General features: G+C 35.4%; 1 protein-coding gene across 1 annotated transcript in view; it reads left to right on the forward strand.

Annotated features, from left to right (window-relative positions):
* The window catches only part of LOC150104025 (hemicentin-1-like), a 427,367-nt gene that overhangs the window by 13,373 nt on the left and 391,080 nt on the right, over nt 1-22,914 (forward strand). The window contains exon 2 of the mRNA XM_090396384.1: nt 19,019-19,306. Coding sequence (XP_090252510.1) covers nt 19,019-19,306 — 288 coding nt within the window. The remainder of the gene's footprint in view (nt 1-19,018; nt 19,307-22,914) is intronic.

Consider the following 22,914-nt stretch of genomic DNA (forward strand, 5'->3'; position numbering starts at 1 on the left):
GTTCTGGGATATGTGAAAGTTTTACCTTCCTTTGCACATTAGTCAATCTTAATTTCTGTTTGACATTTGTTGTTCAGTTTAAGAGATTTTGTTTTATTCTTGTTTAAATCCGATTTTCTTTCCGCTGCCTTATGTGATGTTTGTAATTTAGCTTGTATTTCAAAATCTTTTTCAATTTTATAACTATGTATCATTTGCAGATTTCATGAGTATGTCATCCAGTGGTGTAGCTAGAGCTTTTGCCGCTCGGGGCGGACCCTGATTTTGCCGCCCCTCTCAATACACACCAAAAATACTACAAAAAGTCAAAACGACGTATAGGGAAATAAAACATCATGTGTATTTTTGAAGTAAAAATTTAATTTCAACATTCTAAAATGTTATTTTCTTGCTTTTCTGTTAACAAAATCGTCGATGACATTGGCGAAATCTATTTCATATAGTAATGTAGGTAATTCTTAATCAATTTTATTTAGAAAAACTTCTCTCACTACTAGCAACAGGTACGGCAATTGTGAGGAAAATTCGCAGTAGTATCATAATCTTTGGAAATGAGTTCTCGAGAGTATTTTAGAATTAACTGCAAAAGTTCAAACTGTCGCCCGAGGCGGACCTCCCCCTCCGCCCCCTCCCTTGCTACGCCTCTGATGTCATCATGTCGGTCTGGTTGGCCGTGAGTTAACGTGTTCCTATCCAATCGGGAAGCTGTGAGTTCGAATCCGGCATTATTTTGTGTGATTGAGGTAGTAGCTAATTTTCATCAGCGGTCGTCAGACGACCTCCATACTTATTGGAATCCTGAAGTAACGGGTGTGTGAGTAGGGGGGGGGGTTCAGTGCCTTGTCTCCAGAGCAGGGTTTCTGGACCATAAAAAATTAATTTTAAATACAAGAAAATACATTTTAAAAAATCTTCTCATTCCAATAGCGCTACTATTATACTATAGGTTTACAACCATTGTCTTCCAACTGTGATAAGAAATTCCATCTTCTCTCCCCACTCCCCTCTCTATACATATAACCTTTTTCATAATCTAATCAATATGTTGAAAATTAACCCACACATTACTCAACTGTGTCTCACACTGTTCTTATCTCAACCATTCTAAAGCATTACTACGAAATAATGCTGCCGTTACTCAACAATTACCAAGAAATAATGCTGCTTTTACTTTCTTCGTGCATCATTTTATCCCATATTTATCAGCATTTCCATGCTTTCAAGTAATTATTTATAATATCTCTCCATTAACACTCCCTCTGGTAAAATCTATAAAATTTATGTATAAGGAAGTTCTAGACCCCGTTCAGTTGTATTCCTTTTCTTAAAATAAGAATGCAGTGTACTGCACTTAATTTGCTGACTTTTTAATGTTTTTTTTTTTCATTTCTTTTTTTATTTTATTTATCGAAATTCTACCAAAAATCTTCACAGGTAACAGTAGACGGATTCCAGTAGGCATCAAATGTTTTTGCACTTCATTCCGTTGTCTAGCTATCGTTCCACTCATCGATAGTTTATTAAAACGATCAATTTGTAATTGATTAGCAATGATTTCTTGCTTTGTCTCAACCATTTATAATGTTATATTAGAACTAGTACGCGCTTTTCCATTCTTCGCCCTCTCTATTTACGGTCATTATTATTATGTTTTATTTTAGATATTGGTTTCAATTCAATATTTAAATCCACATTTATAACGTGTTTGTCCATAAACTAATTCTTATGTTAATTATATTGTTTACTTCAACATGCTATGTCTTCACCTTTCGATAATCCAGGCTTTTTCAGTAAATGGCACTCTCGTTTCCTCCTGGGTCACATTTTCTTGCTTTTCTTCCTTTAGTATCTGTTTTCCACTTCAAAAATTGTTAATTCAAACAATTTCGCAACCTTGCCCCTAAATAAACTGCCATATAGTTTATCTTTAATGGTCAGCATTAATTTTTGCTGATCTTTAAACTAAAATAGGGAACAAATTAATCCGAACCAAGCTGTATTTTCGTCAAGTTTTTGGTTTGGTTTTTTCAACTTAATTTTAACTTTGAACTTAACAAAATAACGAACTAAAACTTTCGGTTTTAGTTCGCTATTCTCAGATGAAGGCCATTTCTTTGTCCAAGGAGAGCGAGTATCCCATGTTCGCAAATCAGTGGCTGAGAAGACTTCACCAGCCCACCTTCAACAAGTTCCTGAACACCCAGCTGAAAAGATGTTCTGTGGTTGTTTTACACATGACGGTCCAGGATCACTTGTGCCTGTTGACGGTATGATGAAAAGTGACCAATACATAAAAATATTGGAGAAAAGAGTGGTCCCAGAGATCCAGAAAGACAAAGAACTCATCTTTCCAATAGGATCTTGCTCCATGCCACACTTTAATGAAAGTGAAAGGGTTCCTCAAAAATCACAATATCCAATTGCCTCAGTAGCCAGATAACTCTCCTGACATTAACCAATGGGGGAAAAAAATTGGTTTAAATTTTGATACAAAGGATAATTTAATATAATCCGTTATAAAAGTATGCCTTCGAGATGCAGAAATAAGAAAAATGTGTTCTACGTTGGTAGAATCCATGCCTAAGCGAATTAATATACTTCTTAGGAACAGCATATTTTAAAGAAAAAAAAATTAATTTCTTGCGAAATTAATTTTTTTTCTTTAAAATATGCGTGTTCGGGTTAATTTGTTCGCTACTGTAACTTATTTTTCTCTTCACTTTTTCCATAATTTCTTTGATATTTTTCTTACGTTTTCTGGAATAGTATTTTCAAACATCACTTTATTTTTCACGCTTTTTCTCTATCATAAGGGATTATATGATAATTATAATCCCTTATGATTATTATAATTATTCTTTTACGCTTCGATAATTATTCTTTATTCTTTCTCTCTCGCTCTCTCTTTGTTTTTCTTAGCACTTAAATAAGTTCTTGCTGCTTCATTATAAGCTCTCCTAGAATTTTCAGTCTTTGTATTTTCTCCTTCCCCAGTTTGTACTTTCTAATTCTTCAAAATTTGAAGTTGATTCATTAGCATAATGGAAAACAAATTTGTCTTTGTTTCCTACATTTTTAACGTATTCCCGTCCTGCCCTTTTTTGACTTTTAATTTTCTTATTCTTAGCCAACTTTAATGTTATCCATCAGTAAGTAATGGACAGATCATATAATCCCTTATCTTTGCTTAACATATAAGATTGGACATTTAAAGCTACTACAATTGATTGCTCTGTGGTCATCTGTTTTTTTTTCCTTCTTCTTCAAGAGGTTCTGGTTGTTTTATTTATTTATTTATGTTTAAATAAGCTTCCTCTTATCACTAAATTATTTATTTCACGAACGCTGCCAGAAAATCCGTATTTCCATTTCCTTGTTTTTATTTATTTCTTCTTTACCGCTTTTGTCAACGGCACCATATCGCCCATAAGAATTCATACCACGTAATGCTTCGACATTTGTTCTCTAAATTTCTGTAGTTCTTTATAAATATCTCTTTTATTTTTTTTTTCACGATCCTTATCGTTGATTGATGCATAAATTTGTGTGATGGTTCATTTAATATATAATGAACATAATCTAAAATATAATTCGATCACTTCCAGGCGTCCAGGTCAGCAACCTTTTACTTCTCTTTCCACTAAAAGGCCACTTTTCTTTCATCTTTTTCCTTACTTTCTGAATAGAGTATCTGGTAGTCATTTTCAGTTTTAATTTTCCAATAAACTGTTGATCTTAGTTCATTATTCCTAAAATGTCTATTATGTACCACCCGATGCCTAATTTATCTAATAATCTTTGTTTCTCTTGCTCGGAACAGTATGCTGGAGTATTTGGACCTGTGTTTCCACAATCAGTTTTTTATATTATTATTATTTAGAGAGAGAGAGAGAAATAGGTGATAAACCCTTCGCTCAATCCTCTCTCTGTATTTGGTTTTGAGAATGGCATGGAATAGTTTCTCTCAAGGCGAAATTATTTTTCATAATTAACTTACATAAAATGATAATAATATAATTAAATATGTAAAATATTTAATTAACCTATCCCTTAAAAATTACGTAATCATTTTAAAAATGTAAAAGGATTGTGTAGTTTTAAAACATAAAATTTTAGAATACTTCATTTTGACTAGAGTGAGAATGATTTAAGGTTTTATAATATAAAATGATTATAAAAATCAGTATATAATTTCTAATTACTTTTTTAGAGGGAAACGAATATATTTTTTTCGTTGTTATTTAATTCACAAAATTACACCTCAGTTACCACTCAGAACCGAGTAAACCGTACTCGGTTCTTGCCCACCCCGAAAAAAAACTATTGTCAGTTAAAATTTCAGTATTAAAAATTCCCCCCCCCCATCTGCTTCTAAATCATTGGAAAATTTTCACCAATTACTTTGTGATTTAGTGAAAATATCGTTTTTGGTGGACAACTGTTCAATTCTTATACTTCCGATATTCTGATTGTTATTTAATTCATACTTGCCTATTGTCTTAATACTGTCTGTTGATAATTAAAAATAGGTAATACAGTATCTAATTTAGAAATATAAAAGAGAAAAAAAGTTAATATTTCCCACTGATTAGTAAGCCAAGGGAACTTAGTAATTAACAAGTTTTTCATGCTGTTCGGCATTCATTAAGTAACAGATGTACATCATTACTGAAAAACAAATAAGGTTTTCAAAAATAATCCATAATTAATGTCTTAATTTCATATCCTTTTACGATTCTTCAATGAGGCAAGGAATGTACTTTGTGAACTTCAATACTACAAAAACACAGGCCTCTCTTATTTCTTGCAAGAATAATTTCGCTTAACAACCCCTTGCTTTTTCTTATTCCCGGATCTTCAAACTTGATTCAATTCTAAGTTTTCCTAATATAAACATATTGCACCCATAGTTTCTTCAACCTCCAGCAAAGTCCTTTTCATCTCAACACTACTTCTCACTTGTATCACTAATAACAGTATATAAATTTCGAATACATGAAGCTTTGATATATTCCTCACGTATTTGAAGTGGTACTCCAAAACCCTCCCTAACAGTGTTTAATATAATTCGTAAAAAGGTAGCCTAATTAATTGACAACCCCCCCCCCAACTCATAAAGTTATTTCATAATTCATCCTGATTCACAAAGTCACCCTGATAATGTCCAGCTGACCAGAATCATTTCTTCACTTTATTCTGCAATTGTTGTCCAGGATCCATTTACTAATTTATTCTACTTTTGTTCCATTGAACAAAACAAAGATTGTAATCTTCCCCAAACAAAGATTGTAACCTCCAAGAAACGACACATGTCAATAGATTGCTTCTTTCACCTTAACCACTTGTTTACAACTGTCATTCAGGCATTTTACAACCTTTCGTGTATGTGATGGTGATATTAAAAAGGAAAAAGAAAAACAGATCAATAAAAAATTAAATGAATAAAAATATAAATAAAGAACAGAAAAATTCATAATTTACGTATAAGTATGAATCATATGTACAAAGATTAATTTCTCAACTGCTACGTGAGGTAAGTCCTTTGAAATATAGAAGGTGTTACTTTCGTAGTAATTAGGACTGGAATTCTACGGGTTGGATTTCGAATTACAGCCGAAGCAACTAAGGCTATTAAACCAAAGAAGGTTTTTGAGAGGATCAGAAAGTGCATGGAAGGTAAAAAAATGCTCATTCTCGACAAAATGTCAGCAAGGTCCGTGAACAGTATAATTAGGCCCGGCTGGTGGCGTGTGCGAAGTGTGCAATACAGGTGCCGCAGAAGAAAAGGCGCCTAAAAGATGTCAAAAAATATGAGATAAGAGTTTAAACAAACAACGAATGGTACAGAATGGTACATATAATTATGAATGTACGTCGTCTTCCGTTCGGGCCCCTTCAGGTCTTCCCGGAAACGAACAAATAAATTCTGAAATTGTATCCTGGACCCGATAATATCACTGTAATTTTTGATTAAAATTTACGAAAATATACCTAAAATAGTTCTTCTTTATTTTTTGATGTATCATAAATCAACTTATGATTAATTGTTGAATTCCGTGTAAGTGCTGGACCACATGCATTCGATCCGATTAAAATTCGGATACTGGACAAAAAAACAGCCTCCGTGTGCTGTCGACTATAGAGCCGCGTTGATAAAACACAATATGATGGATGGATGTTCGGCAAAATAGAGAATCGAAAAACCAGAGCATGTATTGGTTGTTTTTAATGTAGGATACATTGAAAACAACCTATTTCAAAGTATATAGACAGTTTTGAATTCATTTGTGGATTAATGATCTGGTACGACGTACTTACAGAAATCAATTGTACAAGCAAGTTGTTACAATCACCAAAGCATGAATGTTAAATCAGCAACAACTGCGTTGAAAAGGATAACTGAATTTCTCATTTCCCATAACTCTGAAGATTCCTTCGAGAATTATATTTCCCAAGCAAAATGCATCGCAATAGATGCGGATTTAACAGACGATTTTAGTCCTGAGTTAGATAATCGGATCCGAAAGAGAAAGAAATTCTTTGAACCAGAAATTCAAAACCAAATTTTTCGACATTTTGTTCACAACAGCAATTACTTCAATGAAGGAGCGTTTTGATTCATTTAGTAGCTTTTTGGAGCCGTTTGAATTTTGGTACATTGCAGAATGTGATGACATGGAAGACAACAATTGGAAGAAAAATGTACTTTTCATTAGGAAAAGCATTACGTGACAAAGAAAACAAGGGCATTGAAGCAGAAGAACTGCAAATAGAGCTGAAATTATTATCTCGAAAAATTGAAGAAAATAGTACACCAGAAATGGTTTTGAAGTGGATTTATAACATCAACCTTGAAGAACTGTTTGCAAATTCACTGAATGCATTGAGAATACTATTGACTTTGCCCGTTTCAGTTGCTAAGGGAGAGAGAACATTTTCTAAATTACAATTAATAAAGAACTACTTGCGATCAAGCATGAGTCAAGAAAAACTAAATGGTTTGGCACTAATTTCAATAGAAAATAAGATTGCTCAGTCTATCAACATTGATGTACTGCGACAGGATTTCGCTAAAATGAAGCCAGACGAGTCCCTTTTAGCAAAATTAATGTAAAGAATATTTGAATAAATCTCTTAACTTTATATTACTATTTTATATTATTTTGAAAATTTATATAACTTGGAAAAATTTGTATAAGCAGGACAAATCCGTAGGTAACATTATACTGTAAAGCGGTTTTCATTTGTTTTTCATTTCCTGTTCGTTTTTGAATAAAACGAACAGGAACACTTTATTAAAAAAAAAAACTTTTTTGGAAAGGCATCGAACATTAATCGCACACACAAGAAAAATACTATACGCCGGTCCTGAGTATATAACGACAAACATTACGCGGACAAGCAATTGTAACACAAGACAAAGGAATATATAAGAAGTGACTGGAAAAAAAGTAATGAAAAAATATTGAATTGTTTTAGTCGTACAGGTATGAGTGAGCATACTATCAGTATTACAAAGGAAAAGGGAAATTTTTCCTGGTAAATTATCTTATATTATTCGAATTTATTAGAGGTAGTGATTAAAGTTTTTAAGTCACACACTTGCACATCTAACAGTTCCTAAGCATTATGAAATGATGACATCTGTGTAGGTTCTCAATGATATGAATTACTATCGGCACTCATTACCTTCATGCGTTATGACATTAATAGTAAAGCAAGAAGATACAAGCAGCACATCATCTTTGATTAATCATACTACTTAAAAGAAATTAAAAAATAAATAAATGGGGATGTTACATGTTTATATAAATCATACGATCAGGAAAGCAGCTAAAAGTAACCAAGCAGGAAAAGCATTGCAGGAAGTTCAAAGGAAATGACGAAAGGTAACGATGTTACACTCCCATAAGAGTCAGTGCGTGTCCAGCAGGTGCTACTGTCAGAAGGTCATTTGCTAAAGTCAGCTGCTCCCATGCATCCGCTTTTGATTTTTTTAAAAGGGATAAAATGCCAGACGGAGGAACTAAAAATAGAAAGAGAGAGAGAGCAAAAAAAAAAATATAATAAAATAAACACGAGATTATTGTCGCTACGATTGACCATAACCTTGAATTCGGAAATATTATAACTTATTAGCAGCTGTTTCATGCAAAGAACTTTTTAAAAAAGGATATACGAGAATCAGAGCCCATTAAGGAAGTTCCATGTCTCCAGTGCTAATCGAAAAAGTGACTTTAGCGATACAAGGAAGGTAGGAAATCGAATGCTGGTCATATATTCCGATTATTTGCATTTCATGCTGTTTTCAGTGCACCTGAAAGAATAAAATTACTCTAAAGTTTACTTAACAACGCAGCTGATCAAACACACCTGATAATTCTAAAATTGAACCATACATAAGACAACAGTGTGGACATGTCTTGTAAAAAATTGAGTTCACGGTTTGAGGAAGCAACAGGGGTGTCAATTTGCATCCAGGCATATTTTCAATCTACTGGAGTATTTGTGGAAAGATGAATGAATTCATATTAGACTTGATGAAGAAGATGAATTCTTCATCAAGTCTTATATGGCGCAGTATAATTCTGTAATAGGGAAATCTTGCCAGTAGCATTTCCAGAAGTTGCAGAACCTTATGGAACGTAGATTAAATGAAGTTGAAATATCAAATTTTTTTTATTTATTTAGTACTAATCACCAAGTTAGCGACGAAAGATTTAATATCAGGCAGGAATATATTTATAAACTTTCGTTCCAAGGAAGAGAAGGAAAAAGAAAATACATTCTTATTTATTTCTTTTTCTTAATTCTTATTGCCTAATAATAAGTCTAATTCTTAATGAGAATTTTAAAATTGCGAATGAAAATCATGTCGTAGAAAAAGAAAAATTTAATTAATAATAAATTACTTTAACAAGAAACATCTTCAGCCGTTTCATACTGCAGCAAGAAACAGCTGAAGATGAGCGTTCCTTCTCATTTTCTTGAAAGGTGTCGATCTCCCAGTTGAATTAAAAATATAGAAACACAAAGTAATAACCTGCATATATGATTACATAAATCAAAATTTCGAAAAACACAGCAGCGTAATTTTTTTAAAAAAGTATAATTACATTATTTATATTAACTTTACATATATAGTTACCATTATAGAATAATTCAATTTCAAACTTTGGGTATATGAGTAAACATCATGTATTTTTTATTTATATTTTGTTTAAAATGAATTAAAGTACAATCTTTTAATGTTAATTAATAACATTATAATATTCATCTTTATAAGGAAGTAAAATGCAGTCCTTTGATGTTAATATTAGTCTACTTAAGTGCATTGCAATAAAAGAGTATTCACATCATAAAAATGAATAAAACTGTGTTATTCATATTAACTCCGGATTTGCGATGTGTATAGAAAGGATTTTTGCCCTTTGAAAAATACACTATATATAGATTTTTTTTACTCTTTGACTTCTATAGTATCTTATTAATTATACAGTAGCTCGCCATATATTTCTTCTAAGAAACTATATTATTTTTTATTGTTAATTATCCGCATATGAGCTACACAAAGCACGTGATGCATTCCTTTCCACTCTCACTTTTATTCGCCATCTAATTTTTATAGCATGACAGACAGTATAAAAAAATAATAACCACATAAATTCTATTTAAATTAAAGACAGAGCATACAAAGTAAATAAAATTAGTATTCATATCTATTAATAATTTTTTTAAAAAATGTAACGAATAAATTGAATAATATAATAATATGTAATAAAACTATTATTATTATTATTATTATTATTATTATTATTATTATTATTATCTGAGACCTCCACGGAGCCAAGGACTCATCGAGGAAGGCTAAGGATGCGATATATTTTTCAATTGATGTTTTTGTTCTTTACGATTATTGTTGTATTTAAATGATTCAATTTAAAATAATGTTATTTCTAAGAGCTTTTTTTTTGTAATGCTATATAGAAAAATAACGTTATATTAAAAAAAAAATTTTTTTTGAGTATATCTTCAATTGCTTTGCGAGCAGTTTTCAAAAGACTGGCTCTCGCTGCAGTTTATACTCATGCTCTAATTCAGTAATAGTCAACCAATGGTCCTTTTAATACATTTTGTGGCTCATATTATGGATTTATTAAAATTCGGGGATTTATTGTTAGTTCTATAATGAGAACACGTTGATAATGATAATACACGTTGAAGGTCTTAAAACTGCTTAAAATTCATACGTATTTGAAAATAAGATCAGATGACTATATTTTGTTCAGATAATATCGGAATTCCAGAACTTGGGAAAAAAAATCCCTATGATAACTTTCTTTCTTAATCCTTCCTCTTCTACCTTTTACGGTGTCGAGGTTATAATATTATTGCAATCGCAGCTGTAACTGGAGGATAAGATGGTTGGCCCTATACCTCTCGGTGCGTCCTATGTCTGCCTGTTCTGGAGAAAGAAAAACCCGATTTTCCAGGTGAAAAAAAACCCCTAGAGAGAGAGAGAGAGAGAGAGAGAGAGAGAGCTCTGCTAAGTTTGTGCTTCATCCCTTTATAGGTAGAGTTTCAGATCGAATGTAGCAAATTTTATAACTTTTTCCATAATATTTAGAAGTATCAACAATCACTAGACTAGTTCTTTAAATTGCGTCGTTTGATGGACGTGCTGAAAAATTCTTGTTTGAGAACAAGAATTTCAACTGAATTGCATTATTTGAAACTTAATTCCCACGAAGCATATTTCAAACAGAATTTCAGATTTTGAATGGTGGATGAAAACATGGGCTCATTCTGATGACGCTTTGAAAACCATTGACAAATGAAAAAATAAATCCAGCACTGAAATCGTGATTTAAATTTATAGTATCATCCCTTAACTAGATGTCTGAATTTGTCAAATAGGATACAGAGAAAGCATACGTAGTATAGTAAATAATGACGTATCTCTTGCTTGGAAAGACCTAGTTTAAATCTCGTCATAATAGCAGAGCAACGTTTCCAAGGGTTTTTTAACTAAGGGTGAGTTAGCCAGTCTCGTATGGATATGATATTTTTTTCGTGAAATTCATCTTTTTCTTACCTACCTACTGAACAGACAAACCGGTCGAAAAAAAAAATACTCAGTTGACATTGACTACACCTGCCTTGTGTACTTAGCTGTCTCTGTAACTCTAAATAACAACAATTTTAAAAATAGCTTCACTAACGAAGTTTATTTCTACGACGTTCAACGAAATTTAACATTTTTAAACACTAAGATCATATTCGGATTATTCGAAATAATTTTTAACATGTCATGTTTAACGTACAATAAAGTGCTCTTCATGTTTCTAGGATTAAAAATAACAACAACTGTAAAATTGATTTCTTATTTGCGACTTTTTTTCTAGTTTTTTTCAGCCGGTTTTTTTCAGTATTAAACTTGAATGAAATATTTTAAAATTAATTGCTGATAATCGGTGTGAATTAGGTTAACTTAAAATAAAATTTGCAATTAAATATAAATCACATTAAATGAATTAAAAAAGAATAACATTTATTAATGATCAATGACGGCTCGTGGCTTGAAATCGTGGGGGTACTGCAACTTTCGAAATATACATACGCACTGTAAGTACAGTGTATACATGTTTGAATAAAATATCAAAATTATGGTAAAAATTAAAAAAAAATTAAACATGAAAAAACATTGCTTATTATCTGTTTATTTATTGTTTATTGTCAATTATACCAAACTGTATAAAATTATACAATTTGGTATAATTCAAAATTACTTAAAAACAAAATATATTCTTCTTGTTTTGTTTCAAGAAAAAATATTGTTTATTATCGATAAAATTATTAATAAAATCCATTTCTTTAATTGTAATTAAAGGAATGGATTTACAATTTTTGGACATTAATTAAATCCTTTAATTGTAATGCCCAAATATTTAACAACCACTAGATGTTAATCTTATACAAGTCTATGCCCCTACTTCTGACAAGAGTGATACCGAGATTGAAGAATTTTATGATCAATTAAAACAACTAATGAAAAACACAAAAAAAAGCATGATATTAACATCATGGGTGATTTCAATGCTAAAGTTGGGAAAGGTAGAAGTGGAGATGTAGTTGGCGAACATGGACTGGGCACAAGAAATGAGAGAGGTGACCGTCTTTTTCAATTTTGCCAGGAAGAGGAGCTAATAATCACAAACACATGGTTTAAGCTACCACCTCGAAGATTGTATACTTGGCGATCACCACAGGATAATAATGGGAATATAGTCAGAAACCAAATTGATTACTTACTAATTAATCAACGATTTCGAAGTTCTATAAAGAGTACAAAAACCTATCCTAGTGCAGATATTGCTTCTGATCATAACCTACTGGTGGCAGAATTACAACTTAGACTGAAAGCTATGCTTAAGAAACATCAACAAAAGAGGTTTGATTTGGGAAAATTAAAAAACACAGAGATAAGAAGCAAATTGAGTCAAGATCTGAATCAAGAGCTAGCACTTATCAAGAATGATGACATCATGAGGGTTGATGAATCGTGGGACAAATTGAAATCTGTCTTTATAGAGAAATGTACCAATACCTTATGTCCTAATAGAGCAGTAAAAAAGAAAGATTGGATGATTGATGAAATTCTTTCTCTCATGGATCAACGCAGATCATATAAAAATCATAATCCAACAAAATATACAGAGGTTCAGAAAATTATTAAACACAAGATCAAAAAAGCAAAAGAAATCTGGATGAATGAAAAATGTAAAGAAATAGAAATTCTACAGGAAAAACATGACAATTTTAATCTACACAAAAAGATGAACGAGACCTCAGGTATATGTAAGAAAAAACAATTCTTCGAAACAAAAAGGGAGAAACTATATCCAAAAAGGATGACAAAATACAAGAATGGGTGAAATATATAGAAGAACTCTTTACTGATAATAGACAGAACCCAGAAAATACTTATGAACATATGGAAGGTCCATGCATTCTAAAATCAGAGGTAGAATGTGCATTAAACTCAGCTAAAAATGGTAAAGCCCTAGGACCAAATAGAATACCAGCAGAAATAGTAAAATTATTAGAAGGTGACAACATTAACATATTAGTAATGCTATTTAATAAGATCTACGATACAGGCATAATCCCTCAAGACTGGTTACAGTCGACCTTCATCATGCTACCTAAAAAAGTAAATGCCCCCCCCCCCCCCCACCCCCCCCCCCCCCCACCCCCCCCCCCCCCCACCCCCCCCCCCCCCCACCCCCCCCCCCCCCCACCCCCCCCCCCCCCCACCCCCCCCCCCCCCCACCCCCCCCCCCCCCCACCCCCCCCCCCCCCCACCCCCCCCCCCCCCCACCCCCCCCCCCCCCCACCCCCCCCCCCCCCCACCCCCCCCCCCCCCCACCCCCCCCCCCCCCCACCCCCCCCCCCCCCCACCCCCCCCCCCCCCCACCCCCCCCCCCCCCCACCCCCCCCCCCCCCCACCCCCCCCCCCCCCCACCCCCCCCCCCCCCCACCCCCCCCCCCCCCCACCCCCCCCCCCCCCCACCCCCCCCCCCCCCCACCCCCCCCCCCCCCCACCCCCCCCCCCCCCCACCCCCCCCCCCCCCCACCCCCCCCCCCCCCCACCCCCCCCCCCCCCCACCCCCCCCCCCCCCCACCCCCCCCCCCCCCCACCCCCCCCCCCCCCCACCCCAGTAGCAAGTAAAAGGAAAAATGTACATGGCAGAATGATTTTAAAGAATGCCGATGGTAGGGAGGTAACTGAATCAGTTGATATAGTTGAGTTACTGAGTGAGCACTTTGCAAGTATATATCATCCAGGTGGTGACATTGCAGAAACGAATAAACCAGTAGATTATACGGGAATTGTGGTGAATGAAGTGGAGGTGAGTAGTCTATTGCATAACCTCAATGTCAATACATCCATGGGATTGGATGGTATACCAGCTTGTATCGTACAATAAGCAGCTAAACAATTGTCAGTACCCCTGACCATTTTGTGTAATTTGAGTCTTGGGTCTGGGTTAGTCCCGAGGGGGTGGAAAGAGGGGAAAATAGTTCCACTGCATGAAGGTGGTTCCAAGACTGTTGTTATAAATTACCGACCGATTAGCATATCAGGAATCATTGTCAAGGTCTTAAAGAAATTAGTCAAGAAAAGAATACAGGATTGGATAGATGAAAATGGGATATTGTATGGCGGACAACATGGTTTTGTGAAGGGTAGATCATGCCTCAGTAACTTGCTCACGTTTTATAACACAGTGACGGCTGAACTGGATAGGGATAATGGGTTTACAGTGATACTACTGGACCTTGCCAAGGCCTTTTACAGGATACTACATGGAAACCTAATCAGTAAACTGGAGCAGATGGGGGTTAGATATAGGATTGGTGAGATGGATAGGAGCGTGATTGAAGGAGAGATACCAGAGAGTGGTTTATGCAGGAGTGGAGTCTAAAAGATGGCTTGTGACTAGTGGTGTGCCACAGGGCTCTGTTCTTGGATCACTGCTTTTCAATTTGTTCATCAATGATATAGGAAAGGATTTGAGTGGAAGTGTTCACTTTTTTTGCTGATGATGTAAAGTTGGGTAGAGCAATTGTGAGTGCACAGGATGTCCAAATTTTACAGAATGATTTGGATAGTTTGGAGGACTGGGCTAGGAAAAATGGATGTCGATTTAATGTGGCAAAGTGTAAGGTTATGCACTTTGAGGTGAAAAGAATAGCAGCAGTATATCGCATTGGTGGAACCGTACTCCAGGAGATTGATGAGGCCAGGGATTTGGAAGTGTTGGTGGATAGGGAATTGAAGTTTAGGGGGCACATTGCAAAAGTGACTAAATCAGCTCATCAAATCACTTGGCTTCTGAAAAATACTTTAACATGCAGAGACAAACATAGTTGTTGTTCCTCTGTATCGAGCCTTGATAAGATCCCATCTGGACTTCTGTGCCCAGTTATGGGCACCAGGGTTTCTTCGTGATGGGGAAGAAGTGGAGAGGGTCCAGAGACGAGTGAACAAGATGATAGCAGGTCTGTGAAATGAACCTTATGAGAATAGGTTGAAGATTTGTGGGTTGCAGAGATTGGACGATAGGCAAAGGAGGGGTGATATGATTGAGACATTCAAATTACTGAAGAGTTTCTATAAGATTGATCCAGAAGATATTTTTGAAAATATGACTGGGGATGGTAGGACTAGGGGTCATGCATGGAAGCTGGGCAAGAGCGTGGTTGACAAGGGATTTAGAGCTAGGTTTTTTACTTGGAGAGTGGTGAATGAGTGGAATAAGCTTCCAGAGTCTGTTGTGGGTGCTAAGACCATGAATGAGTTCAAGGCAAGGTATGATAGATACTGTGTCAATGTCGAATAGTTGTTCTTGACATGATGCTGGGGCCTTCCTCGATGAGTCTGTCGACTCCTTGGAGTTGCCTGGAACAATAATATTGATATTTGGCTGGCTCCATCATAATCCTAAATGATTAAGTTACTGCTAGCACGTATGTGGACATTCTGGCAGATCAGGTGCATCCTATGGTCTAAATATTGTTTCCCAACAATGGTGCCATTTTTCAGCACTTATACACATAGCCAAAACAGTTGTCTTGGTTTGAGGAGCACTGAGAAGAATTTCAACATCTGCTCTGGCTAACATCAGCTCAATCACCTGATTGAATATCATTGAACCACTGTGGAAAATTTTGGAGAGCAGATTAAGAAGCAGATTCCCTCCTCCAACATCTCTCAAGCAATTGACAGATATTCTGATATTTCTGAAGACTGCAATATTAGCAGAAATTGCCAAATCAGGTGAAGAAAAACCCTAGAAAGTTTTTTAGATATGTGGCAAGTAGAAGGAAGAATGATCATGGTAAGATGATGATGTCAATGGATGAAAGTGGTAGAATGTAACTGCTGCTGAAGACATTGTTGAGGTATTCGATGATTAATTTATAAGTATGTTTCATCCTGATCAGGGTGGAATCATGAGGAACTTAAGTGTAGAGGAGATAGGAGAGGATGGCTTAATTGTGAGTGAGAAGGAGGCATATGATGAAATAAATAAACTTGATGTCAATAAGGTGATTTTATGACATATCACCACACTTCTTAAAGGAATGTTCCAGTTGAATTGGCATTAGTATTGGAATGCCTATTTAATAAGAGACTTGTACCAGCACAGGTTCCAAGGGAGTGGAAGGAGAATAAAATTGTTCCACTGCAAAAAAGGTGGTGATAAGGTTGTAGCTTCAAATTATAGGCCAATCTGTTTATCTGAAGTTGTGGTGAAAGTACTGGAGAGATTGGCGAGGAGTAGGATTCAGAAATGTACAGTAGTATTGTCTGTGGTCATCAGCATGTGGTGTTAAAAGGAGATCATGTTTCACTAACTTATGTACTGAAACAAGATGATGGCAAATATCATGGATAGGAGAGATGCATATACAGCAGTGTACTTGGATTTTGCAAAAGCTTTTGATAGACTGCCACTTGACAAGCTGGTACTGGAGAGATTGGCAAGGAGTAGGATTCAGAAATGTACAGCAGTATTGTCTGTGGTTATCAGCATGGGATGTTAAAAGGAGATCATGTTTCACTAACTTACTTATGTACTGAAACAAGATGACAGCAAATATCATGGACAGGAGAGATGCATATACAGCAGTGTACTTGGATTTTGCAAAAGCTTTTGATAGACTGCCACTCGACAAGCTGGTAAATAAATTGAAACAGATGGGATTGGATTATGGTTTGGGTTTTTTATCACTAGTTGGGTTTAACTAGTGATATCCAGCTGTTTGCAGATGATGCAAAACTGGGGAGATCAATGCAGAGTCAAGCTAATGTTATTGCCTCATAAAGAGAACTTGAATTGATTGCATAAATTGGCAGGTAAGTGGAACTGTCAGTTCAATGTTGCAAAGTGTAAGGTTTTAAGATTTGGTAAGCAATGATGGGATGCAAAGTATACACTTAGTGGGGAAACTTTAAAGAAGTTGAGTAGAGGAGAGAGATCTAGGAGTGATGGTGGACAAGGACCTGAAATTCAGGGGCCACATTGCACAAGTTGTGAAGACATCACATCGGATAATGACAATGATGCGGATGACCCTGACATGCTGAAATAGAGAGGTTATGATTCCATTGTATAAGGCCTTGATCAGACCTCATATGGATTATTGTGCACAGATTTGGTCATGGGTTTTCATGGTGACGAGGATATTTGAAAAGGATCCAGAGAAGATTCACAAAGGTAGTCAGTGGTCTTTGGAATCTGGAGTACAAGGACAGATTGAGAGAATGTAAGTTGCAGAGCCTCGTGAATAGGAATAAGAGGGGGGGGATATGATTGAGACATATAGTCAGGGTTCGTTATCAGATTGACATGGAAGAAATTTTTTGTAGAATGGGAGGGGGGGGGTTAAAACAAGAGGCCATCGCTGGAAACTGTATAAGGAGGATTTGTGGAAATAATAATAATAATGAGTCAGTTTCTCTCATCTTCCTTATTAGAGAACTTTCTTTGGAATCATAAGCACAAACAAGTTTCACTGTCCAGTTCCTCATGTTGATGTTTGCCCTCATTATTTTACTTGATATTGCTGCCATTTGAGAAGAGTATCTTCATGTTTAATGTTAAATACTATATCTACACCTTCCTTTCCCTGATCATTATTGAATGAATATTATTAACATCTTATATTTTGAAGAATTTTATGTTTTTATTTTCTGTAACCAATTATTTTGACTTCTGCTAGTTCCACTTCTTTTTAGGTACCTCTATAATTCATCTCCTAGTTTCGCTTGTTTTCCATTGATACTTCCTTTTGATGGTGCTTATGTTGGTTCTTATAATGAAAACTGAAATTCATTTGAATTGGTTCTACTAGTCACTGTTTTAATGTTCAGCTTGATTTTGTTACAAAAAACAGTGGCATGCTTGTTTGATTTATTGATGCCCTAGCCAGCATGATATTTCACCTCATTGTGGCATCATTGTCTTTTGGTTTGAGCCAAACAGAATAAAAGTTGTTAAGTAAAATCCCAAATTGCCATCTCATCCCTATTACTTGCATATTCTGGTACTTTTCTACCATAGAGATGCACTAGAATTTGTTGTTATTGGACATTAAGTCAGAAGCCAAAGTCATTCTGTGAAAGGCTTTTCCTATTCACTCTTTCTTTAATTTTCTGTTCTTCCATCCTTCTATCATGAGACATAATCCATCTACAAGATTTGAGCTCATCATACTAAACTTCCTAGATGTTATTGTCTTTTGAAGATTATTTTAATTGCTAACAGTTAACACACGTATTTTATCCCCCAATTGTTTTTCTTCAAGTTTCCATATCTCATCTGGTACTGCCAGTGATCTTTGGTTGGGAAGACCTTTGTTCAAATCCCATCTTGGGCACAAAGGTTTTTCAGCTGAAGGTAGTTAATAGGTCTCATATGTAAATTGCAGAATTCATCCTCTTATAAACTTGAGTGTTTCGTTGTGCATGTTGTCAACCCAGCTAGTAATACATGTGCAATTTTCAGGCACAACTTTCAGTCAGCATAAAGCTAACCACTTAATCCTAATAATATTAAGGTTAGAGTTACCAAGGACACAGGTTCGGTTATGGGCTGTAAAGGACTGAAATCGCAAATGAAGATTATTTGTTTTTCTCATTATCAGTTTAATTGATTCTTACACCTGTTGAAAATAATGCATATGGATTATGTGTTGGTACGTATTTTTTTCTCAACATCCTTCTGCCCTGTTTTTTTTTTTTTTTTTTTATTTTTTTTTTTTAACTGTAATCATTTATTGAGAATAATAACATATTCCACAAAAAATGGCTATTCATTGAAGCAACGCTTAAATATAAATTCAGCTGTTTCGATTAACATTTTTTCCTCTCTCTCTCTCTCTCTCTCTTATGAGGATTACTGTATGACTATTTTTTAATTGAATATACTGTTCTCTTTTCCTCTAGTACCACCTCGTGTGGATTTAGGTGTTGAAGTGGAGTACAATCCATCTGTTCATATTAGTCGCCCAGTTACTCTTCATTGTCCAGTTGTTGGTAATCCAAGTCCTCAAATTCAGTGGCTAAAAGAAGGAAGAAAAATAAACATGAGTACAGATCCAAACTTCCATGTTCATCCAAATGGGAAAAAGCTTACAGTGTTGCGGGCAAAGCAGTCAGATGCTGGACTTTATTCTTGTCTGGTTTTTAATGAAGCAGGCAGTGAAAAATTAAATTTTGATTTAAACATACTAGGTAAGTTCTTTAGGCATGTATATAAGTATTTTGTCATTTTGCTATATACAGGAATTGTTAAAATTAATCTGTAATTGTTAGAAGTTTCTCTGCTTAATATAGTTGAAGATAAAATATATTGCCTTTCTTCTGTTCAAAATATAGCTTCTAAATTATTGAAAATTTTAAGTTGCTCTTACTTGTGATATTTGACTTATGTCTCTCTCTCTCTCTCTACTGCCTATTTTATATTTATGAGTGGTTAGATATGATACAGAATGTAGAATGGAAGTGATGGTAATTTGGAAATCTTTTCACCATGACAGAATTTTATAAATGAATTAAATATTTTAATTAAAATGTTTTTTTTTAAAAATTTATTGTATAATTATTATTGTATTGGAACCTCTGTGAAGTCCAGGGACTCATCAAGAGATGCACCCTCCACTAACATACTGCACATTAAACTTGCAGTGATGCACATGGGTCATTATATTCCACATGTTTATCTGAAACAAATAAAAAAAATCATCGTGCAAGTTTCTAACTGCATTTTTACTCGATTTTCTGAGATGAACCCCTTGACTTCTGATCATTTAAGGTTTTACATTCCATGTCCCATAAAATCCTAGCTTATATAACTGTCATATACTGGTCTGGTTGACTGAGTGGATGGTGTATGCACTCTCCAGCCAAAATGCTGCAGGTTCGAATCCTGCTTTGAGCATGGATGTTTGTGATTGTCTGTGGAAATACTAGTGGAGGTGGTGGGCAGTAGATGCCATTGGTATAGATGATGCATTTCACTGTAGTTGGTGGATTAAGTGGTAGAGATGGGAGAGTTGTAGAGTAGGTGCCCTCCCTCGATGCGACTTTGGACTCCTCGGAGGTATCACATAATAATAATAATATTATTATCTATTTTCTGACTGGTCTTCAGAGTTTATAGTTTACATATTTAATCTGATATCATGTACAGTAATTCACTGTCCTAATTCAAAGTGGACTATTATAGTATAATTGGTTTAATTAAGCTTTGCATAAATATATAAATGATTTCAAGTTGTAATTATTATTAATTTTTATACAGGCACCTCTGTGGAGTCCATACTCCACAGAGGTGCCCTCTCATACCTCTCTTTGAACCCATTAACAGATAAAGTGCTTACAACTGACTCTCGCAATCCATTCCACTCATTGACAACTCTCCAAGCAAAATATCTAGTCCTCACATCCCTACTAACCACACCTTTATTCAACTTCCAGGAATGACCCCCTTGTTCTGCCCCACACCCAAGTGCTGAAACATTTCCCCTTCATCAATCCTATAAAACCCTTTAAGCAACTTAAATGTTTCTAGCATATCCCATCTTTTTCTCCTATCAACCAACTTTTATAATTGACATACCCTCAATCCCTCTTCATAGGGAGCATTCCACAGATCACTCACCATCTCGGTCACTCACTTCTGAATCTTCTCCTCCACTTCCTCATCCCCAAGAAACCCAGGTGAATAGACTTGAGTACAGAAAGCCAGATGGACATATCAACAACAGGAATAACACCTTCCTTATTTCTATTTGTTAATGTGTTCTTCAATAGCCAAGTAATCTTATGGGCTACCTTAGCAGCATGTCCTCTAAACTTTCCATCTACCACCACATCTAAATCTCTAGCTTCATCTATTTCCTGGGGGATACAGCGCTATCAATGTCATACACAGCTTATAATCTGTTTATCCCAAAATGCATAACTTGACATTTCTCCACATTAAACTGACATCCATTAATTTTTGCCCATACTGACAGCCTATATAAATCATCCTACAATCTCTCTACATTGCCTTGATTAACTATTACTCATCATCAGCAAACAACTGAATATTTCCTTTCAGGTTATTTCCTGTATCATTTATGTACAAATTAAACAACAATAGTCCCAGCACTGAACCTTCTGGCACACCACTAGTAACCTGTTTTTGCCTCATTCTGCCCCTCCATACACCACTTTTTGATATATGTCCAGCAGTGTTATAACCAGTGTTATATCCATCCCCATTCATACTCATTTGCATAAGAGAGAGAGAATTCCATGTGGTATTCTGTCAAATGCCTTTGCAAAATTTAGCAGAATCATCATGTAACCATTTCTTTCATCTAACTCCGCTGTTACTCTATTATAAAAAGATAGTAAATTACTAAGGCATGACCAAGCCTTCACAAAGTTGCCACTCATACAGTATCATATTTTTATCCACCCATTCTTGAATTCCCTATTTTGACCAGTTTTTTTTATTACTTTTACCACCATTCCAGATATACTGATTGATCTATAATTTGCTACTGCAGTCTTAGAACCTGGCTTATGCAAAGGAATTATTTTGATCAGTTTCCACTTGCTAGGAACTCTACCAGAGCTAAGTCTTAAAATAGTGAGAGGCATTGCCAGTTTCCTTGCACATTTTCACAACACCCGAACTGATATCCTATTTAACTCCGCAGCTGTATTTACATAGTGATTCTGTGATATCCTAAGAACCTCCAATTCACACAGCTCTGTTCCCACATTAATGTCTGTCATATATATTAAAGCAGTAATTTGACTAGGATGATATACCCTTGCAAAGTGGTCTCTCAGCAATTCAACTATTTTATCTGCTTCTTTCACCTCGTGACCATCATCACACATTTAGGTTAATCTTCCATAATTATTCTTCCTCTTACTTGCCTCATATCGAAAGTATTCTTTAGGATTTCCTTTGGCCTGCTTGGCTAGATTCTTCTCATAATCTGATTTTGCCTTCCTTGTCATGCTGGTCATCTTTCTCTTTGCATTTTCTCCACAGCATTTTCTTCTTCTTCTGCAGCTCGTGCTTAACTCATGTTTGACTGATTAACCCATCTTACTATACGTATACAATTTAATATTGCTTTCTCTAGATGATATGTAACTATCTCCCGTGCACTACTAGCATCCTTACCCGGCAGTGATTTATGCTATGGCACAGATTTAAGCTTTCTCCTAAGCTTGTCATAATCATCTACCTTATAGTGATAATCATAATCACTTCCCCCTTCTTGACAGAATATCCCTCATATTGTACATTCCCCCAAGTCAAGACCATATAGTCACTTTCACCAATTGGAGGCAATGTGGTCACATTGGTTATGGATAGCTATTCTGATCCTCTGACCAGGTCCAGTACTCTCACACCCATAATTCCCTCACTCCATCACATGCTGCTGTAAAAATAATCATAATTTTAAATTCTGAATATTTTTGCAAATTGTTTATGTTAGTACGTTTAATAGTTTAATGGTTTCATAACACGTATTGTTGGCACTTGCGATGTGCCCATTATTGATGTTATTTTGTCAAAATGAAATGTAAAGTATTTAAAAAATTTATGTACTTACTGGATTTGGATAGTTGTGTTACTTTCAGAAATTTATTGTGGTTTAAAATATTAAGTGTTGTATTTTATGAAGACATTCTCTTGTCGCTAACGGAGACAAAGTGTCAGCCATTATACTTAGCTTCTCGCTTGGCATTTTTATGGAGTGTGCATGCTCGCCGAGGAGTTTGATGGGTGATTGACAGCTGACAGAGAGAGCGTTCAGTATCGAGGT

Source organism: Typopeltis vanoorti, chromosome 8 (assembly GCF_054136105.1).
Source record: "Typopeltis vanoorti isolate ZY-2024b chromosome 8, IOZ_Tvanoo_1.0, whole genome shotgun sequence".
NCBI lineage: Eukaryota > Metazoa > Arthropoda > Arachnida > Uropygi > Thelyphonidae > Typopeltis > Typopeltis vanoorti.